This window comes from Rhinoraja longicauda, chromosome 33, assembly GCF_053455715.1.
Source record: "Rhinoraja longicauda isolate Sanriku21f chromosome 33, sRhiLon1.1, whole genome shotgun sequence".
Classification (NCBI taxonomy): domain Eukaryota; kingdom Metazoa; phylum Chordata; class Chondrichthyes; order Rajiformes; family Arhynchobatidae; genus Rhinoraja; species Rhinoraja longicauda.
Window position 1 is genome coordinate 12,972,813 of NC_135985.1, and position 20,254 is coordinate 12,993,066.

Here is a 20,254-nt window from a genome sequence, read left to right on the forward strand (position 1 = left end):
GTTTCTAATTAAAACTAAGAAGCAAACAAAATATCCGTTTACTTATTCTACAAAAGCTTCAAGTGAAGTGGAAACTTCAGCAATTTGAAGAATATGCTACAGGTTACAGGTATAAATGGGGAAGGTGAACACTAAGGCACCTGCTAAAAAAAAAGGGAAAATGTCAAAACTCAAAGTTGGAAAATTCAATGCAGCAAGTTTAATTTAAAGAGGAGAGCAGTTCATTACAGCTGCACAGAGGAGAAGATGAAAGAGCTGCAATCTGATTCTGTGTCAAAACTTATTAAAAACTTAAGAGCATTTCAGACATGGGCAACAATGGAAAAGTTTAAAGTATTTGAGGAAATAAATAGCACACTGTATTTTTGCCTTCTATATGTCAGCTAGAAAGAACATTCTATGGACCCAAGAGATCCTAAGAATAAAATATGGCATGATTTAAGAGAAATGGCAAGTTGGAAGAAATTCCCAAAGGATTAATTGGTCATAACTCTGAGCATTTTTCATGATTTCAAAATATAGCACCAGAAATAAAAACTGAAAGGTAAGATAAACTGCTGTGAATTTGCAATGGGACATCAAGAGAGTATATAACTTCAGATCAATTCCATTAATGATGATAATCGAGAGCCGTCTTTGCCATTAATGGTAGGTTTGACGTAGATGTCCTTTTTATACCTGCCCAAGTTTAAAGTCTGAAATAGTTGAAGAATATTTTTCAAGTGAGTCTAAATCCATCAGATTAGTGTAGGAAAGAAAACTGCAGATGCTGGTTTAAATCGAAGGTAGACACAAAATGCTGGAGTAACTCAGCGGGTCAGGCAGCATCTCTGGAGCGAAGGGATGGGTGACGTTTCGGGTCGAGACCCTTCTTCAGACTGATGTCAGGGGAGGGGGCGGGACAAAGATAGGATGTAGTCAGAGACAGGAAGACTGGCTGATTAGGTGACTAAATGGGACAAAGAGCTGGGAATCACATGAGTGTTTCAATGTTTCCCAATATAACGCACAGAAGTCCCTCCCAGACGCATTAAGTTGGAGGAGATGGGAATTGAATGGGTGGTCAAATAACCAATTTTATTCCTGAACTAGACCAAGTGGATCTGTTGGGCCCAAACCTCTCCCTCCCCCCTCCCTCCACCCCTCCCTGCCCTTCCTCCTCCCCTCCCCCTCCCCCTTCCCCTCCCCCCCACTCCATTCCCCTCAACCCCCCTTATCCCTCCCTCCCTCCCCCTCCCTCCCTAGGAGATAGATTTAAGCTTTAAAACGTGAATAACTTTAAAAATATAACACCGATTTCACTGAAACGTCTTCCATTAGCACCAAAGGGACGACGGTGAGTAAGGTGGGCCTAAAATTGTTGCGCTATCGTGTACCGTTTTGGCTGTAGTTCAGGAACAAACAAACAAACAAACAAATGAGAGTTTTAGTATATAGATGGCATCTTGAAAGTATACCCCAATGTCTCTGACTACTTCGCAACTAAATATTTGAAAATTGGTGCTACTTGAATGCATTGGAGGAATTGAGCAAAGTATTTTACTTATCTGCAGGCCTCCCAAGTTAGTACTATGGATTTAAGAGCATGTTGTCCTGGGAGCTCCAAATAACAGGGAACCTTTACAGAATCTGGCTTTTGTTCAGCAGGTTAATATTACAATAATGAAAGTCTGACACAGTTATTGGCCTTTGTTTCAGTATCAAACTGCATAAAGTTGAACAGTTACTGAATGGTTGCTGCAGTGCCAATGATCTCCATGCACCGGCTGGTAGTTTAAGATATCAAGTAACTCTGGCACTTTTCAGTTAATTAGAGTGCAGTGAATATAATTTCCTTTATTCAGGCAGCTAGGCCAGTCACTGCATGTCAATGCAAGGAGTATTTGGGGTAAAACGGATGAACCTAGGGCCCGAATCAATGAATGGATCTACGATTGTGGCCATTATGGAGACGTTGTCCCAAGAGCTGGTCACCACCGCAACCCCCTTGAGCTGTTCTCTACCGGCAATCCTTCCTGTTCCCACTCGGTCCTGAAGCAGGGTCTCAACCCAGGAAAATACACAAAGTGCAAGAGCAATTCAGTGGGTCAACCAACATCTCTTGACATCATAGATACGTGACTTTGTGGGTCAGAACCGTTCTCCAGTCTGATTGTATTGGGGGGAGGGGGAGAAGGGGTTAGAGGGAGAAAGTTGGAAGAGAGGAGAAGCAGGACAAAGCCTGGCGGGTAATAGGTGGATACGGGCGAGGGGGGTCTTTGACAGGCAGATGGTTGGACAGAGGCCCGAGATGAAAAGACAGAAGGTTTGATACAAAAGGGTTGAAGAGTTGTGGATTGTGAAGCTAGAGGAAGGAATGTAGGGGGAAGGGGAGAAGAGAAATAGGTGCAAGTCCAGGTGGAGAGAGATAACAAAGGTAAGAAATGGCAGTAACCTAAAATTGGAGAGATCAATGTTCATGCATGGGAAGAGGAATTGCAATGATTAATAACTGAGGGATCCAGTAGGAATTGGCGGATCGAGCCAATGTCCAGCGAAACTGCTGCTGAGTCTATGCTTGGTCTCGCCAATGCTCAGTAGACTAAATCGAGAACATCCGATGCAGTAGATGGTTAGGGGAGGTGAACATGAACCTCTTTCTCATCTGGAAGTACTGCTAGGAACAACCCAAAATGCTGGCGCATAACGTTAGCGTTCACAGTTGCTGCTTGACTTGCAGCATCTGCAGACTCTTGTGTTTCCAGTTATCACTGACCTAGGCGCTCAAGTCTGCGTTCCCCTCACCATGCAGCATCAGTGGAAGAATGGCAAAAGTTGCTCCAAACAGGGCAAGATGCCAGGAGGAGTTCATGTAGTAGGAGGTCACATCTCCCCAGGTTGTTCAGGAAGCAATACTCTGACCCGAAGCACAATGGAGAGGAAGTAACAGAGACGTCTGCACTGAAATCTGCCATAGACTCCCTCAACCTCCTTTGAGAGCTGCAGGCAGCCTTACAGTGATGCAGTTCTCCTTTAAGAGAGTCTTGCTTTTCATACTGGCATTCAACAGCACAGTCAGCACTGTCTGCATACCATGATACAGCTGCAAGATATTGCCCTGCCGTCTATGCTGAGAGCAAAGGATGATCTTAGTCATGTATTCTGATCCCTGTGCTTGTCCTTGGGGGCAATTGTATTTAGCAAGTGTGCTGTTTGAGGGAAGATTCCACAGTCATAGATGAAGCAAGATCCAAAGCATTCGTATTCTGTGCAGACCTTGGGATTGATGCTGAATTACAGCGGCTTGCGTTCCTGACACGAACATTAATTTGGTCAGAGAATTAGAAACTTTTGTGGCAGACTCGCATATCTAACAGAGGCAGGGTTGTCTAGAGCTCAGTTACAGGACCTCAACACCATTGAGAACAAGCTACTGCATGACATAGGCTATTACACAAGGAATAATTGTTAATCATACAATGCCAGCTTTCAATCCAGGACCATGAAGTAAATACTTAAATCTTTCCAGGTAGATATTGATAACATTGTTAAAAACATATTTATTGTGTTTTTTTAGTTGTGCATTGAACAGAAAAGCAAGAGGGTGTATCTCGAGCTATACTGGTTTGATTTAATAATGTTCACAATGGTGCAGATGTCAAAGTCAAGCAGCGTAAAGGTACTAGCACAAATATCAAGGAGAGAAAATTCAACATTGTGGAAAGACAATAGCTCTGGGAGATATCATTGAGTACAAGGAAAAAAGAGATTTAAGGAGGGGTTCAAGATGATCTATGACTTTGATGGGCTGGAGAAACTTGTCTCACTGGCACGAGTTCAGAAACCAGGGAAGAAACAATCTCAAATATTTGACAGAAGCAGAAAAAAGAAAGAGGAAATTTAACTTATGCAGCTTCGACTTGGAGCGAAAGGAAAAAAAAGCGATGTGAAAAATATTCTGTACCAACTAACAAATAGTAACATACAAAAGGAAGTGAGATATAACTAATTTGGCAGAGAACTGGGCATCTAAATTAAAAAAGCAGGAGAGAGCGTTATATCTGGGTTTTATCTTGGAGATGAGTTTTGTGCAGTGGGAAGGATCTCAAGAGGTTGGGGTGAAAGCTATGCAAAGGTTTTCCCAAAGGTCCTGCAGAATTAAAGTAGAGGACATTTGGTTGAAATTGTTTGGAGAGAAATCATGGAGAGGGAGCTTTTTAGAATCACTTGGTTTTGGCGTCCCAAGTTGTATCTTGCAGAGTGGGGAAAAGATGGTGTGACATGGGTCAAGAGAATGAGGTGAGATGATGGTTGGAGAGGCAGTAAGTAATGTTTCATTGTGGATTTACTTGGTTCTGAGGATCCAGCTTGCTTGTCTTGGCCAGCACAGTGCTTTGAAGAGACCTACCTCATGGACTCTGCCCAGCTTTTGTGTTTACAGCTGCCAATTCTCCTGTGGTCTAGGAAACCTGGCTGCCTGTAGCTTAAAATGTGTGTTAAATGAAAGCAGAGAGCATCCTTAAGTAGGTTGGCCACTTGCCTCTGCTGGGGAGTGGAGTGGTTCAGTTCCTGGTGCCAATAATTTGTTCTTGCATTTGAGTCTTAGAATCCAACCCATCCTTTCTCAGAGTTGAGATTCGGCACTTAAAAGAGTTAGAAAAATATGAGAATTTGATGGGTCCAAATAGTGTAACGTATGCAACATTTAATCTCACAACATTTAAAAAGACCCCTTGAATTACCAAGGCCTAGAGGCTATAGACCAGGTGCTCATAAATGGGATGAGTATCAATGGGTACTTGATGGTCACCACGGACCTGCTGTGTTGAAGGGGGACTGCTGTGCCCCACAACTATGCCATTCTCTCTGAGAACATTGTGTTTCCATATTGTCATCCTATTGATCAGCAGTGTATAGTGATATACCTGCTTTGAACCATTGATGCATTCAATCTGCAGAAATTGTTAAAATGTCAACAGACAAATAGTTCAATAGCTTGAAGCCTCCACCTCTGGTGGTATTGTTCCTGGGTGTTTAATATATCTGGGGGACATTATATTCAGGAAAGATAGTGAAGGGAAAATCATTTTAGTGTAGCATTTAAATTGAGGAAATTAGTTCAGTGTTTGCTAAAGTGAATAATCTGACGGGTGCAAGACAAATTTTATTTGCTTAATGTCTGCAATGTTAAAGGAGCTGTCAGGTTACAATGCATTTTTGAAAGAGAACGAGATCACAGCAAATCATTGAGTAATTGTGTAAGATGGATAAGAGAGAAACTTTCTAGCTTCCAAGAGGGTGAACCTGTTTTCCAGAGATACAACCCCCGGGGTCTCCTGTACTCCAAGCTTCCTTCCCTTCCTCACCGTCACCCACCTTTTCTCTTCCTGTACCTTTGGTGTAACAATCTCACTGAAGGTCTTGTCCAGGAACGACTCAGTTTCTCGGATGAACCTGAGGTCATCCAGTTGCAGATGAGCAATAGGTTACAGACGACCATGAAGGTTGAATGGTGAAAGGCAAGTGTGTCTAAAGCTCAATTCAGTGGGGGTGTGGGAGGGAGAGGTGTGTGCATTTGAACAAAGATCATGTTAGAACAGAGTGCCAGCTGTTGTTGAGGGTGGGGAGAGGTGACAATGGCTTCATCTTTTCCTATTTGGGGAAACTAAATGATCCACATAAATACTTTGACAATATTTTCCAGGTCAAATTCAGACTCAGAATTATATTTAATTCAATTTTATAACCAATTTTCATTTTATATTCAATTTTCTCCCATTGTTGTACACATTAATTTATCTTTATACATCCTTATTTGCTTATACCTTTGATTTTGGAGCTCAAAATTACTTCACTGAAATATCCATTATATCAATGGCTTTCTTTCCAGTATCTCCTACGGCTGCTAATGCCTGACATGGACACCACGTACACTGGAGTGGGTATTTGGGACACCAGCAGGATAGGTGGACTTCTTCTAAACAGGGCGCTTCTATACGGTTTCTCTCCCTCTATCCCGAGCTGCTCCATTTGAGAGCGAGGCTGCACGGAGCTGCTCTGGCAGCACTAAGCAGACTCAGTCACCCACCCACTCACTCACTGAGCCAGTGAGGCCAGCTGGCGGTTGCTCTCCTGGTGCCTGCTCACCCTCCCATCACTGCTGTTTCTGTGATCTTCTCCCACACGCCCTTTTTGTTCATTACTGTCCTGCGGACACTTGTGATCAGATGGGGACTGCCTATATTCTGCAACCAAGTCAAGCAGGTGGTCAGGGTTTCTTCCTCTATAACTGGAATAGCAACTTTTCCACTCTTTTTGTAAACCTTAGCAATTCCCTCTGCATTAGTTGAACTTGCCCTGCGGCATTTACAGTCTTTCGTGGTGCCATGGTACATGCAGATGGACACTCACAGTCATGCAATTGAACCTTGAGGGAGCGCAGGAGAGCGAGAAGGAAGGGAGAGGGGAAGAGGGCTTAGGAATAAAGAAGAGGAGGGGAAGTTGCAAGTAAACGTGGGACAGGGAAAGGTTGTGGTGGAGAGGGAACAGGGGACATTATCAGCCACTTTAACAAGGTTTATGCTACTCCTCTTCACAGCACAAATCCTGAAATGATCTGAATTCTGACTCAAACTCCCTACTCCCTAATTACTTACAGCAGCAACAATCTGGAATTTGATGTGAGGTTATAGGCATTAGACTTGAATAGATTTTCCCTTTAACGTACAATTCCTAGAATTAATCAGGAGTAAACTGGAAGGCTGCATAACAAGGAATTAAAATGCCGCCTCTCTCTCTCCCACACTCTGAGGTGGACAATGGCATAGTTGGAAAATAGAGGACAATTTAAAATTAAACAAATCAATGAGATCCAGATGCGCTTGAATGCAGACATGTAGTGCAACTATTGAGAATATTCCGTACGTTAATGCAGAGAAACCCATTGGTTTTAATTTGCTCCAAATCCTTTTTCACAATGACAAGCTTCTGACACAGTGCTGCGGGTGAAGCATCGGACCAATGCCTAATGCCACAGAAGCAGCACGCGCTATGCCTGTGCATCCAATTGTCCACATGACCAGTTCCTGAACGGAGACCTGTTGCCGTAGAAAAGGGTAGTAACTCGCCAGTTCTGCGTTTTCAGTCGTGTGTGCCCGTTCATTTCAGTGCAACGCTGGCAGGAATTTGGAATTGATGTCCAACTGACCTTTTGTTCAGAGATTCTAAGTGTTGTGCGACTCAGGAAAATGGAAAGGGAGAAAGAAACAATATTGTTGGAAGCACAGAGTTTTCCATTTCTATTGATTTCATAATCTCGATGTGAGAAACGTAGTGGGCAGGGCAGGGAAGGGGTAGGGAGGGGGAGCATGAGGGATTGAGCAATGGTGGGGGGAAGGAGCAGGGAAACAGTGTAGAAAGGGAAGGAAAAGTATCTTCTGATTATTTCCTTACAGTGTACCACCATTCTTCTCTTCTCTACAAATCCTGAAATTGCCTGTTTCCCACTGAAACTCCCCATAATTTATGGTTACTTTAGTTTTGCTCTTTGCCAAGGAATAAATAACTGTCTGCAACATTGTACAAATCACAAGCAAGTACATAAATTCTTCCTCCCTCACATTGTTCACTGGCCGATAGAGCTGATGCCCTGAACTCGACAGATTTAACAACATAACTTGATGAATTGAAAACCATTCTGTAATCAAAATAGCTAACACACGAGTAAGTTAACAACTTCAAACAGGCGAGCTACAAATCTCCTTCAGAACCTAAAGCAAAATTACATGCTGAGAAGAATTTCCATTGTAACCTTGATTGGAATGTTTATTTTGTTGGTTGCTTATCTATGAATAATATTATCAACGTCAATCATGCAGGACCAAATTGTTCAAAAGAACCATGTACCATTCAGATGGAGGAGGAGTTGGCTGCGCCTAACGGCTGCGGCTCTCTGGTAGTCTGTTTGTCTTTTTTTCTTTTTTTTTTGTTTGTGTCGGTGTTGGGATGGTTTTTGTTTCTGTTTTTGGCTGTGTATGTATGGTGGGGGGGTGGGGTGTGGGTGTGGGGTGGGGCGGGGGAAACCTTTCTTTTATTAGGTCTCTTCCCCGGGGCGCAGCTCGCCCGCGGGGCCTTCCATCGCCGGCGTGGCTCGGCTGCGGGACATAACATCGCCAGTGCGGCTCGGCCGCGGGACGTTTCAGTGCCCGGTGCGGCTCGGCCGCTGGACTTAACATCGCCCGGGTGCGGCTTGGCCGCGGGACGTTTCAGTGCCCGGTGCGGCTCGGCTGCGGGACTTAACATCGCCCGGTGCGGCTCGGCCGCGGGACGTTTCGGTGCCCGGTGCGGCTCGGCCGCGGGACGTTTCGGTGCCCGGGGCGGCTCGGCCGTGGGGCCTTCCATCCTCTTGCGGGGGCTGTGCGTGTCGGTTGCCTCGGTAGGGGTCGAGCTGCCTGTCCGTGGGTGCGGGGGGAAGAGAGGGGAAGTTTTGTTGCCTCCATCACAGTGAGGGGGTGTTTGGAGTCACTGTGATGGATGTCTGTGTTGGGGTCGGGTGTCCTGTGTTTTTTTTTTTTTTTGTTTTTTTTTTGCTGTGTTTTGTGACTGCTGAAATTTCGTTCGGTGTTGTGCCGAATGACAATAAAGTCTTGTTATGTTATGTTATTAACAGAGAACTCATGATATATATTTTTTTAACTGGCACCAGGGAAAGGAGATTAATGTTCCTTTTTAGCAGTATGGTTTGCAGGTAAATTCTACAGAAAGGACTATTGAATACTGGAAGCATTAATCCAAGAGCACATGAGATATCCCTGGCAGATGAGGGTAAAGGACAATCCTAGCATATACATTAAATAGATCAAGAGCAAAAGGGAAACTAGGGAGAACATGGGACCCCTTAAGGATCAATCTGGGTATCTATATGTGAAGCCACTGGAGGTGGATGAAATCTGAGGTATATATTTCTCCTCTGTACTTACGACGGAGAAACATGGAAACATAGAAAAATAGGTGCAGGAGTAGGCCATTCGGCCCTTCGAGCCAGCACTGCCATTCAATATGATCATGGCTGATCATCTAAAATCAGTACCACGTTCCTGCTTTTTCCCCATATCCCTTGATTCCTTTAGCCCTAAGAGCTAAATCTAACTCTCTCTTGAAAACATCCAGTGAATTGGTCTCCACTGCCTTCTAAGGCAGAGAATTCCACAAATGTGACCCCTGGTTCTGGACTTCCCCAACATCGGGAATATTTTTCCTGCATCTAACCTGTTCAATCCTTTAAAGAATTTTGTATGTTTCTATAAGATCCCCTCTCATCCTTCTAAATTCCAGTGAATACAAGTACAGTCGACCCATTCTTTCATCATATGTCAGTCCCGCCATCCCAGGAATTAACCTGGTGAACCTACGCTGCACTCCCTCAATAGCAAGAATGTCCTTCCTCAAATTAGGAGACCAAAATTGCACACAATACTCCAGGTGCCAGGTGTACTCCAGGTGTGGTCTCACCAGAGCCCTGTACAGCTGCAGTAGGACCTTGCTCCTAAACTCAAATCCTCTCGCAATGAAGGCCAACATGCCATTTACTTTCTTCACTGCCTGCTGTACCTGCATGCTTACTTTCAGTGACTGATGTACAAGCACACCCAGGTCTCATTGCACCTCCCCTTTTCCTAATCTGACACCATTCAGATAATAATCTGCCTTCCTGTTCTTACCACCAAAGTGGATAACCTCACTTTTATGCACATTATACTGCATCTGCCATGCATCTGCCCACTCACCCAACCTACCCAAGTCACCCTGCAGCCTCATAGCATAGAAGGTCATGGAACCTGGGAAATTTGGGGGTGAGAATAATGAAGTATTGAAGCATATCCACATCAGAAAAGAGGAATCACTGGCAGTCTTAATGCCTAGGCCAACACATCCCCAGGGCCTGACAAAGTGTATCCTAGGACATTATGGAACCCATGGAAGAAATAACTGCTCTGGCAGAGATATTTGTATCATCGTTAACCATGGGTGAGGTACTGGAAGACTGGAAGATAACTAATGTCCTTTTATTTAAGAAAAGGGCTGCAAGGACAAGCTGGTGAGCCTGACATCATTGGTGGGAAAGTTGTTGGATGGGATTCTTAGGGACAGGATCTATCAGCATTTGGATAAGCAAGGATCAATTAGGGATAGAGAGTACAGCTTTGTGCTGGGAAAGTGTGTCTCACAAATTTCATTGAGATTTTGTATTCCTTTTTAGTGTAGGTAACAAACAACAGTGGAGCCAGCACTGAACCCTGTTGTAGTCCATTGTTCACAACTGCTAATCACACACTTCCAAAATTACACCAGACAAGTTGGAGTCTTCATTCCATGTTGCCACCTGCATATTTGTTCTAATTCTTGATTCTAAATGAATGACAGATTACCCAGTGATGTACATCATCGTATCTTTAGACTGACATTTAATTTCATAGCCGTGTTGAGAAACAGTGTATGCATTATGAATCTGTGTCATCCCTGGTTTCTCATGAGATATTTGGCAGGGAGGTGGTGCCTATTTATGAAACATTTCTACAAAGTAGTTGCTGTAGCAACAGTCGGCTTGTACTTACACTTTGGTCAGTTAGCGCAGGCAGAACAATTTTTCTTTCTATTATGTTTAGAATTATTTTCCAAAGTTCCTTCAGAACCCTTTTTAGAACAGTCTTCTCACAGATTTTAGCAAAGAGCGTCAGTCTGGAATAAAAAGGAAAAATATCCACTGTCACCAGGCAGTTAAGACATCAAAAGACCTGTGTTATGCACCACAAGATCTGCCAGCAGACCATACATATAAAACAGCATCCTATCAGCATCATAGAGAAAATTGGCTAGCAACGCTGCTTCCTGATAACTACATTTTAAATGCCACATTCCCAAGCAGTCCCCATGATATTTGCATTTCAATGCAAGCGATGAAGTATGCCAAGACAGATAACGTGAACTTCAGAACGTCTGGGTCAAACGGTTATCTTTGGGCAGAAGCTTATTGACTGGGACACATTACTTTTTATCCAGAAGATCCATTAAAGGCCTAAGGACGGTTTCTGCATCAATGGCTGCGTTGTTCCTGTTGGTAGATGAGTTCCCATTTCCTCTCATCTGATATAATTCGAGATTCATCTGCTTCACGCATTCTTCAATTACAGACTGGAAGCTGAAACAATTAAGCAGGACCAATGATGAAGCCATGCATGCAACGCCAAAAATCAAAAGAGATTACCGTTTTTTAAATAACTGACATATTATGGGCAACAATGCTTGCAGCAAAGTGTTAAAACTATGATTTGACATTCTTCTTTAGTTGCCTTTTACAAAAAAAGGCAATGCTGGAATTTTGCTTTGAACATATGAAATTCAAAAGATGGCAAGGAATGTGAGTGCCAAGTACCAGTACACAGAGGCATTGTGATGCCATTTTATAAGAAAAAGCCTTCTGCTCACATTGTAACTCTAGACCTGAACTTCAAATATCCCGCTTCCTGAGAATAAATAACTGGCCAAGGGAAGGCAGGCAGATATTTTTAATGTTGGTACGCTCAATGTGAATAGGTCACTGAGCAGAGGACTAGCCTGCATCACATACACTGAGGCTTGTGTTGATAGTCATTCTTTGTGCAAAAAGGATGCGCATCTAGCAACGTGTTGTTAACCAAGGTTGAGGAAAGAACAGGGAAGCGGGATTAATGAGATAACTCCACCAAAGAGGCACGCTGTATACAACAGCCTGCATCTGTGCTTTATTATCTCATGATTCTCAATGAGGGGGTCATCTAACAGACTTCCAGCTTTGAGTATAACAAATGGCACTCCCTAGTTGGTACTCCAGATGCCAGATAGACCAAGTGCTCTGGTTCTGGACTGCATTTGATATCATAATCTTGCAATTCAAACAAAAACAGTAATCTAACTTTGTTTTCTTATTTATTGTAAAGTGATGATGCAGTGGACTGGGGAGTGGGTGTTGAAGCGGTGGGGGAATTAGACAGAGAGATTTCCTTGATAAAACCCCCACTCAACATTCCACAGCTTTCTCAAAGCTACAGATAACAAAAATATAAACCTTCCAAAAAGTATATACAATCGGATGGTTTATTAACCTCAAGAAAAATAAGATTTCACATGAGCATTGCGGTCACATCTCACATTTTATCCATACACAATTTATTGGTACTTGTGACATTTTTGCACCGAATATATTTCAATATTTTTTTCGCTTTTCCATCATTTTTCTCCCGTGTACGTCGCTTATTACCACGGAAGCTCCTCAAATCAGCCAGCATAATTGTCAATTGCCAATGAGAATTTGGGAACCGGTTATTAAAATCCACAACTTATGGGAAAGCAGTTTCCTTGGTGACAGCTTGCAAAAATGATCCTTTCACATTTCTCTTGCTAAAGATGAAATGCCCAATCAATATAAATCTCCCTAATGTTTTCGACAGAGCGATGTGGTGCTCAAGTATGGCTCATTGAAACACCAACACATGCACTATATTGGATTCTTGTGATAAAATGCTTAATGGAAGAAAAAAACTCAATAGCACAGAGAAGGAGGCAATTGCATTGCTCAAATAATGAAACATTGTCTAAGAGTCTGTCATATGTCACTTTACATCCTGCGCTGCCATTGCGAGCCCCAATGTGAACTAGAAGAACAACATCTTATTTTTTATTTGGGCATTTTACAATCACCTGGAAATAAACAATTAATTTTCCAACTTTTTATCGTTTCCCAATATCATGCTGATGTCCCTTTACCTTGTTTGTATGCATGGAATTTTGAGCAAAAAACAAACTTCAGTCCGAAAAAGGGTCTCGACCTGAAAAACCTCCTGTCCCTTTCCCTCTGTTGATGCTGTGACCTGCTGAGCTCCTCCAGCAGTTTGTTTTTGTTCTATAAAATTGCTCCCTAATTGGCAGTCCTCGAGCCACTTATCAGCAGCACTGCCTTAACCGATCTCTATCCATTCTTGTGCCTAAACCTCACTAACCCCCCAAACCACCCCGCTCTGCTTTGAAAACTGCTTTTTACCCCTCCACTCTCCCCTCAGTTCTGCGAAAGGGCCTTGACCTGGAACATTAATTGGTTTCTCTTTCCACAGATGTTGACTGACGGGCTGAGTTCTTCCAGCATTTCTGATTTTGTTACACACAGGAGACAGAATGTATCTCCACTTAGTGCTTCCTCATTCTTCTGATATGGACAGTTCATGAGACACTTAAACCAGCCGTGGCTGGCCTTAAACATACTGGCACTTTCAGAAGATTCATCACCCCTTTCACAGTCTTGCCATGCCAATCTCACTTTTCCTTGTGTCATCATCAAATTCCAGGATGCGTCCCACTGATTCTTTTAACCCCCTGCTTTTCTTTTACCATCCTTTCCATTAGATTATCATCTTTGATATGTTTCCAGAGATAACATTATGTAACAACAAAAGTCCTCTTATGTCCTCACAACACAGATGTTGTCTGTATGAAGTTTGGGTACGTTCTCCCCGTGACCTGCCTGGGTTTTCTCCGAGATCTTCGATTTCCTCCCACATTCCAAAGACGTACAGGTTTTGTAGGTTAATCGGCTTGGTAAATGTAAAAATTGGTCCTAGTGTGTGTAGGACAGTGTTAATATGGATGGATCGCTGGTCGGTGCGGATCTAGTGGGCTGAAGGGCCTGTTTCCGTGCTGTATCTCTAAACTAAACTAAACATGGAATGCCTGAGCTCAGCGATCAAGGTAAAACCACAATGCACAATTTACCAAATCAAAGTCAACAATGAGAGTGGCAAGTCTCAATAATTATGTACCTGATTTCAGGTAATGGAATTGTGGACTGTCAGATTGAAGGTTCACCAGAGCCATTCCTTTAAAATAACAATTCAACTGAAAATTATCTCCGTTTGTCTCCGTACAGATACTGCCTGACCTGCTCAGTATTTCAAACATTTTTCTCTTTTATTATAACAATTAAAGACCTGTTCTTCATAAAACCCTGGTGATTGTATCTCACCTGTGACAGTGCAGCTTTGGAATAGGCCCATATTATCTTTGTCCCATAGATGCCAAATTAAACTAATCTCCTCTGCATTCTTGTGATCCATATCCTCCATTCCCTGAATATATCCATGCGCCTACTAAACAACTCTTAAATGCTACTATTGTATCTACTACCACCACCACCAACAGTGTGTTCCGGACACCCACCAGTCGCTATGTAAAAAAAACTAGCTCCACACATCTTTTAAAGTTTAAGTTTCCTCCTTTGACTTAAAAACCATGCCCTCTAGTCTTTGGCATTTCCACCCTAAGAGAAAGGTTCTGACTGTCTACCCCATCGATGCCGCTCATAATGTTATACACATCTATCAAGTCTCCCGTGGACCTCCAACGCGGAGGAAAATAATCTCTGATCATTTGCAAAGTAGATGAGAAGCTGGATAATGTCAGACTTTTCTGTGTCAGATATCTTGCTAAAATTAAAACTACTTGCATGCTGTCCATCAATAATGTCGTCGACTGATATCAGGTAAAGGAAATGAATGGAAAAAGTAGTCTTAGGAATATTATGACATTTAGACTCCACTTTTATGATATACATTTAAACGTCTTACATTATGGACACACCCTCAAAATAGAATCCTGAGAGACCCATATTTAATGTAAAATTCCCCAAAGTACAAATTTACATCCATACTATGGAGAAGAATCTGCCACACACTTACATAATACATTAATTGTTCAGCTGTTTTAATAATTTTTATAACACTGCATTACCTGATGGCAAAGGTATAGCTCAGTTCATCCAAGACACCATTGAGATTGACCTGCAGTTCTTTCAGGAGTTTGCTAGCCTCATCATCAAGCTGAAAAGAAATAAAATTATTATTTGTAAATCATCAGTCATATTATGAGCTATTATGATGATTTCAAAATGACTAAAGCTTAACGTTCAGTCTTTGAAAGTGTTTTAATATGAAGATTATGCAAGGATGAGAATCAATCTTAATTGTCAAACTTGGAATTGTGGCAGCTTTCAAAATAATTCAGATGAATCTGAATGTTTTACTCTGTGTAAATCCAAATGAGAGAATTGAACCATTTGGCTTCTGGTCCACTATGTGCCTCTGTGCACATTTCATTACTTTTTGGAGCATTTTCCAAACTGAGCAAATATAAAGAAAGTCACAGTGATAATGATTGTGGATAGAAAATTGGTCAATTCAAATCTGAGTGAACCAACTCTTTGAAGTGAGCAGACCTGTGTCAACTACATGCTGTAAGGTGTGCAAGCAATAAATGTGGATGGCTTTGATCATCAGCAGAATAAATGAGTAGTTTGCTCAGTATTACTTTGTTTGAATTTACTGAGTTTGGAAAATGCTCGGGTAAGCAATGAAATGCGCACAGGGTCACCATTATAAGTCAAATGGTTCAATTCTCCCGTTTAGATTTACATAGAGATGAGCAAAATCTTAAGGGATTTTGTTATTTGAAAAGTGACCTCATTTACCTGCCAAGCAAAAGCAGCATGCACTTTCAAAGCCGATTACTCAATGCATTATCAATCAGGAAGCTTTTAGATGACTGTGTGCAGTGCAACAGACCACTCAGATTTAAACCCATTCTATCCTGGATTTAATCTTATACGATGGCTTACCCAACCACAAAGAGCAAAAAAGATCTCCAATTCATTTTATTTTTGATATGTAGTTCCTGTAAAATAATCTCAAAAGAAATTGTGTATCTTTACTTGCTCAGACACCCTTCTTGCATGTGAAAGGTTAAGGTACTTTGTAAAGGAAGCCCCTTTTATGTCATCCACTCGCTAACCTTCTCATAACCTCATTCCATCATGATCATTATATTTATTTAATCGAGCTTCGCTTCTGGGATTTGTCCGCTGGTTGGTACAATATTCTTAAATGCTAGCTGAACCTACGCTTACTATCAGATATTTTAAACAGAAGAACTAGGAGGTAAATTTAATTGCATATTAGATCTACTAACTTAAAAGCCTCTGGACTACTTTTGCGAAATGACTGTGGCTAAACATGTGTGTCAGGAAAGCACATACTATGTAGATGGGTTTTCATAAACTTGACACAGATATTATAAAAACACAAGTTTAGTAACATATCCTTGAAAAAATGAATTGGCAGATATTTGACCATGGATTTTACATGCATATATGAATCTTCTAATTGCTCCGATTGTTATATTTTTGTACATTTCTTATTGCATAGCAACGCAGTACCTTGCAATTCAATTTCGAGAATGCCTTCCTTCACCATCTACCCACATTCATCAACCATTCTGATCCTTGAATCTCTGCCTCTTCTTTTCCTCCTTTGTGATTTTTTAAAAAGATTATCTTTAGAAGAAACCTTTTGCCACCGCCCCCACATGTATTTTTTGACGTCAATCTTTGAGTTGACTTCCATGTTGTGACTTGAAACACTTTTCTCAATGAAAGATGGAATATAAAAGTAAGGTAACATTATTACTGTTGATTTCAAACTAATTAACAGCAAAAATAAAACTGATACAAAAGTTTATACTCAACATAAAATAGTAGGCAATATTATGAATTTCATTTTAAATATAAGCCCATGTTGAGGCTTATATTTATTATCCTTCAGATGGTTCTTTATTGAGGGTGAGTTTTTCCCATTCTAGTACTGTTGGTTCTGAGATTGCTGTTGGGTCAGTGTGGGAACTACAGGCCCTTCCATACACAGGGTATGAGATACCTGGTGGAGCAGGTAGTAGGGAGTGCCACTCCCCACCAGCAGTGCTCCCAGTGCATGAAGCTGAGATTCTAAATGCCATCTCCTGTCAGCAGTTGTGGGTCAATGATCCCCAGGAGTCAGCGAGGATGGTCCAATTCACAGCAGCAGGTGGATGGGCTGGAATCACTGCTGCCCAGCAGACCAGGTCTGAGATCCTGATATTCAAAAACTCTGTTCCTCATTCAATCCATGGCTGTGCAGGTTCTAACTGTTGGACAGCGGTGTGGTGTTGTGGGGGCAGGTTGGTAGGAACCATTGCCTTGCAGATGCTGAGTTCATCATTTTGGGGGGCTTCAGTGAAAGTGTTAAGTGCATTAAAGGCTTTGTACTTTCATAGCTGTGTTTAAATTGTTCAATCAACGTTCCATAGACTAATTTATTAATATTGTAAATATATCAAAAAATAATATGATCTTGCTGAAGAAAATAGCAAACAGGTTGGACCTGCAATCATTTTTTGTAAAGCACTCATTAATGAATTGTCATAATGTCTGCAACTTTAGTGCAATAATAATAGCAAGTGATAGTCGCAGACTGAAGTAGCTTCCTACTCATTAGGACTTGGAATTCTGGTTGAACCCTGGTAGGAAGTAACATAATGTACACAGGAAAGTTGTTGTGATGTGGAACATTGCTAGTCCAGTAATGGAAACAGCGACCATTTGGGACTTTCAAAGTGCAATTGCTAGAAATTAATCTGTCTACAACTATCCCTACATGTCTGCTAAGCAAAATAGAAAACGTGACCACAATATCTATTAGAATATGTACTTTTACTCGTAATACTATCTGCTTTTCTATCTGGGCAGAAAAGGTGCAGTGTACCCCAAGTTGGGGTGGAAAACACGCTCCTTTAGTTTTGTTTAGTTCAGAGATACAGCGCGGAAACTTCAGGCGCTTCAGCCCACCGAGTCCGTACCGACCAGCATCCCTGTGCACTAGCACTATCCTACACACTAGGGATCATTTACAATCTTTACCGAAGCCACTTAATCTACAAACCTGTGTGTCTTTGGAGTGTGGGTGGAAACTGGAGCAACCGAGAGGGGATGCATGGGGACAGAGATCTGCATGCCTGTTGTGTATGTCAGAGTTTGACAATCTGGGATGCAAGGAGGTGTCTCAGTGCTGCTTTAATGTGCCTGCTGAGGTGAGAAAAAGTATCTAGACCTGTGTCTTTTTTAACAAATGGCAGACAAAGTGCTAAACACTGGATGAGGGCCATAGAGTCAATGACCTGACTCTCAAACACCATAGACAACTGGCAAAAATTTCTAACATGTAGGAAGAAACTGCAGATGTTGGTTTATACCAAAAATAGACGCAAAATGTTGGAGTAACTCAGCGGGGCAGGCAACGTGACAGGAGAAGAGGAATAGATGATATTTTGGGTCTGAAGAAGGGTCTTCCTTCTTCCTTTCCTATTCCTTTCCTCCAGAGATGCTGCCTGACCCACTGAGGTACCCCAGCATTTTGTGTCTATCTTTGGCAAAAATTCCACTTGATCCACATGCCATACCCGAGTTACAGTCTCTCTCCATTGAATCGTAACTCACTCCACCACTCCTCTCTCTCTTTATCCCTCCCACGTACCACTTCCCTGCCATTCTGAGATGACTAATCCTCTCTGATTCCAGACTCTCTCCTACTCCAATATGTTACGCCACTGTTACACCTGGGCTCTAAGACACATAACTCCTTTGGCTTTTCAGTGTTCCAACCACTGTAGCAATATCTGAAAATGTTGCAGTATCTAAAATCGTTTAATACCAGATATGACCAAGAATAATTTTTCAAGTTGACTGTGTATCTGAACTCCCAATTAATAACCTTAATTTTAATAACAATGTAACCGTGACAGCAGTTCAACAGAATAATTAATTGAATGAGCAGCACTTTGGGATATTTCTCAGGCATTAGATAAGGTGATATCAAAATGGAAATTCTCTATCTTAGACAATAGACAATAGGTGCAGGAGGAGGCCATTCGGTCCTTCGAGCCAGCACCGCCATTCAATGTGATCATGGCTGATCCTTGCTCTAACGTTAAAACTGGACTTTTCCATGTTCATAATGCTCATCAATTGATGCTGGGCCAGGAGGAAGGACAGCAGATACAAATGGCTAAACTTAGTGTCTTCTATCTGAACACCACCAGGTTTTAAACCTCCAATGCTGATGCCAAAATTTGTAAAACAAAACTGTGAACATCCAGCGCTAAATTGCTGCAAATGATTTGTGAGGGTCTCAAAGTCCCACAAGCTCAATGTGAAATCCAATCCTTGAGCTCCTATAAAAAGGATGCTGCCTTTGCATGTCAGAATCACTCTAAGGTTAGACTACGTTGTCTTCTGTACAAAATTGCAAGAAGATAACAGAAACAGACTGGTTTTGAAGTTATGATGATGAGGGAAGCTGTCATAGAAAACTCTTTCCAAATCAGGCCCTTTCTGAATCATTTTTAAAAGTGCATTTGTATAATCACCATTTTTGGATCCATTGCTGATTAATAATGTTTTAATATCAATTATCTCCAATAATCTAAGCATTGCATTTTATAATTTTTCATTTAAATTATAAAACCCAGTTATGAAACACTGCCCAATGGCTACTAAAGATAAGACTTGCTGAATCCAATTTCCCATATTAACTTTGAAATAACCATAAAAACAGGGGAGCTTGTGGCCTCACGTTCCCAGTTACTTTTGAAAGAAGCTTCCATTTAGCTCCACTCCTGCCTTTAATCCACAGTTCCATTAATTTTTCCTTTACAAATGTATACCCAGTTCCCTTTTTAAAGTTATCTTTGCATCTGCATTGACAGAATTGTATCTAGCAGAGGGAAATGAATGTTTGTCAATTATTATTGATCGGTCTGTAGGAATGTAGGGCGGCATGGTGGCGTCGCATTGAGTTCCTGCCATACAGCGCTTGCAGCAGCAGAGTCCCGGGTTCAATCCAGAGTTTGTACATTCTCCCCGTGACTGTATGGGTTTTTTTCCAGAGATCTTCGGTTTCCTCCCACACTCCAAAGATGTATGGGTATGTAGGTAAATTGTACGTGGAAATTGTCCCTGGTGTGTGTAGGATAGTGTTAATGTGCAGGGATCGTTGGTCTGTGCAGACTCGGTGGGCTGAAGGGCCTGTTTCCGCACTGTATCTCCAAACTAAAGGAATAGTGTCATCTGGACAGCCTTGTTCAATAATTACGGGCATTTCCTCCATTTGCTGCACAGTTTCCTTGGGCAAAGGGAATTTAGTGGGCAACAGGATGTCCAGAAAGTGGGATGCTTTCGAAAGTGTCATGGTGGACATTCAAGGCATGAATGTGCTTGATAGAGTGAAGCGCAAGGGGATTAATGACCCACACCACATTCCAACATTAATCCCTGCCCCTCCTGCCAACTTCTCCACAGCTAACCATTTCCTGACTGTTCCACTGAGAT

General features: G+C 41.9%; 1 protein-coding gene across 3 annotated transcripts in view; it reads right to left on the reverse strand.

Annotated features, from left to right (window-relative positions):
- Positions 1-20,254, reverse strand: part of unc13c (unc-13 homolog C (C. elegans)) — a 247,857-nt gene that overhangs the window by 35,071 nt on the left and 192,532 nt on the right. For all 3 annotated transcript variants that reach the window (XM_078427403.1, XM_078427401.1, XM_078427402.1), the window contains 3 exons: positions 14,794-14,882; positions 11,027-11,176; positions 10,593-10,716 (listed from right to left, as the gene is read on the reverse strand). In XM_078427403.1, the coding sequence (XP_078283529.1) occupies positions 10,593-10,716; positions 11,027-11,176; positions 14,794-14,882 (363 nt within the window). The remainder of the gene's footprint in view (positions 1-10,592; positions 10,717-11,026; positions 11,177-14,793; positions 14,883-20,254) is intronic.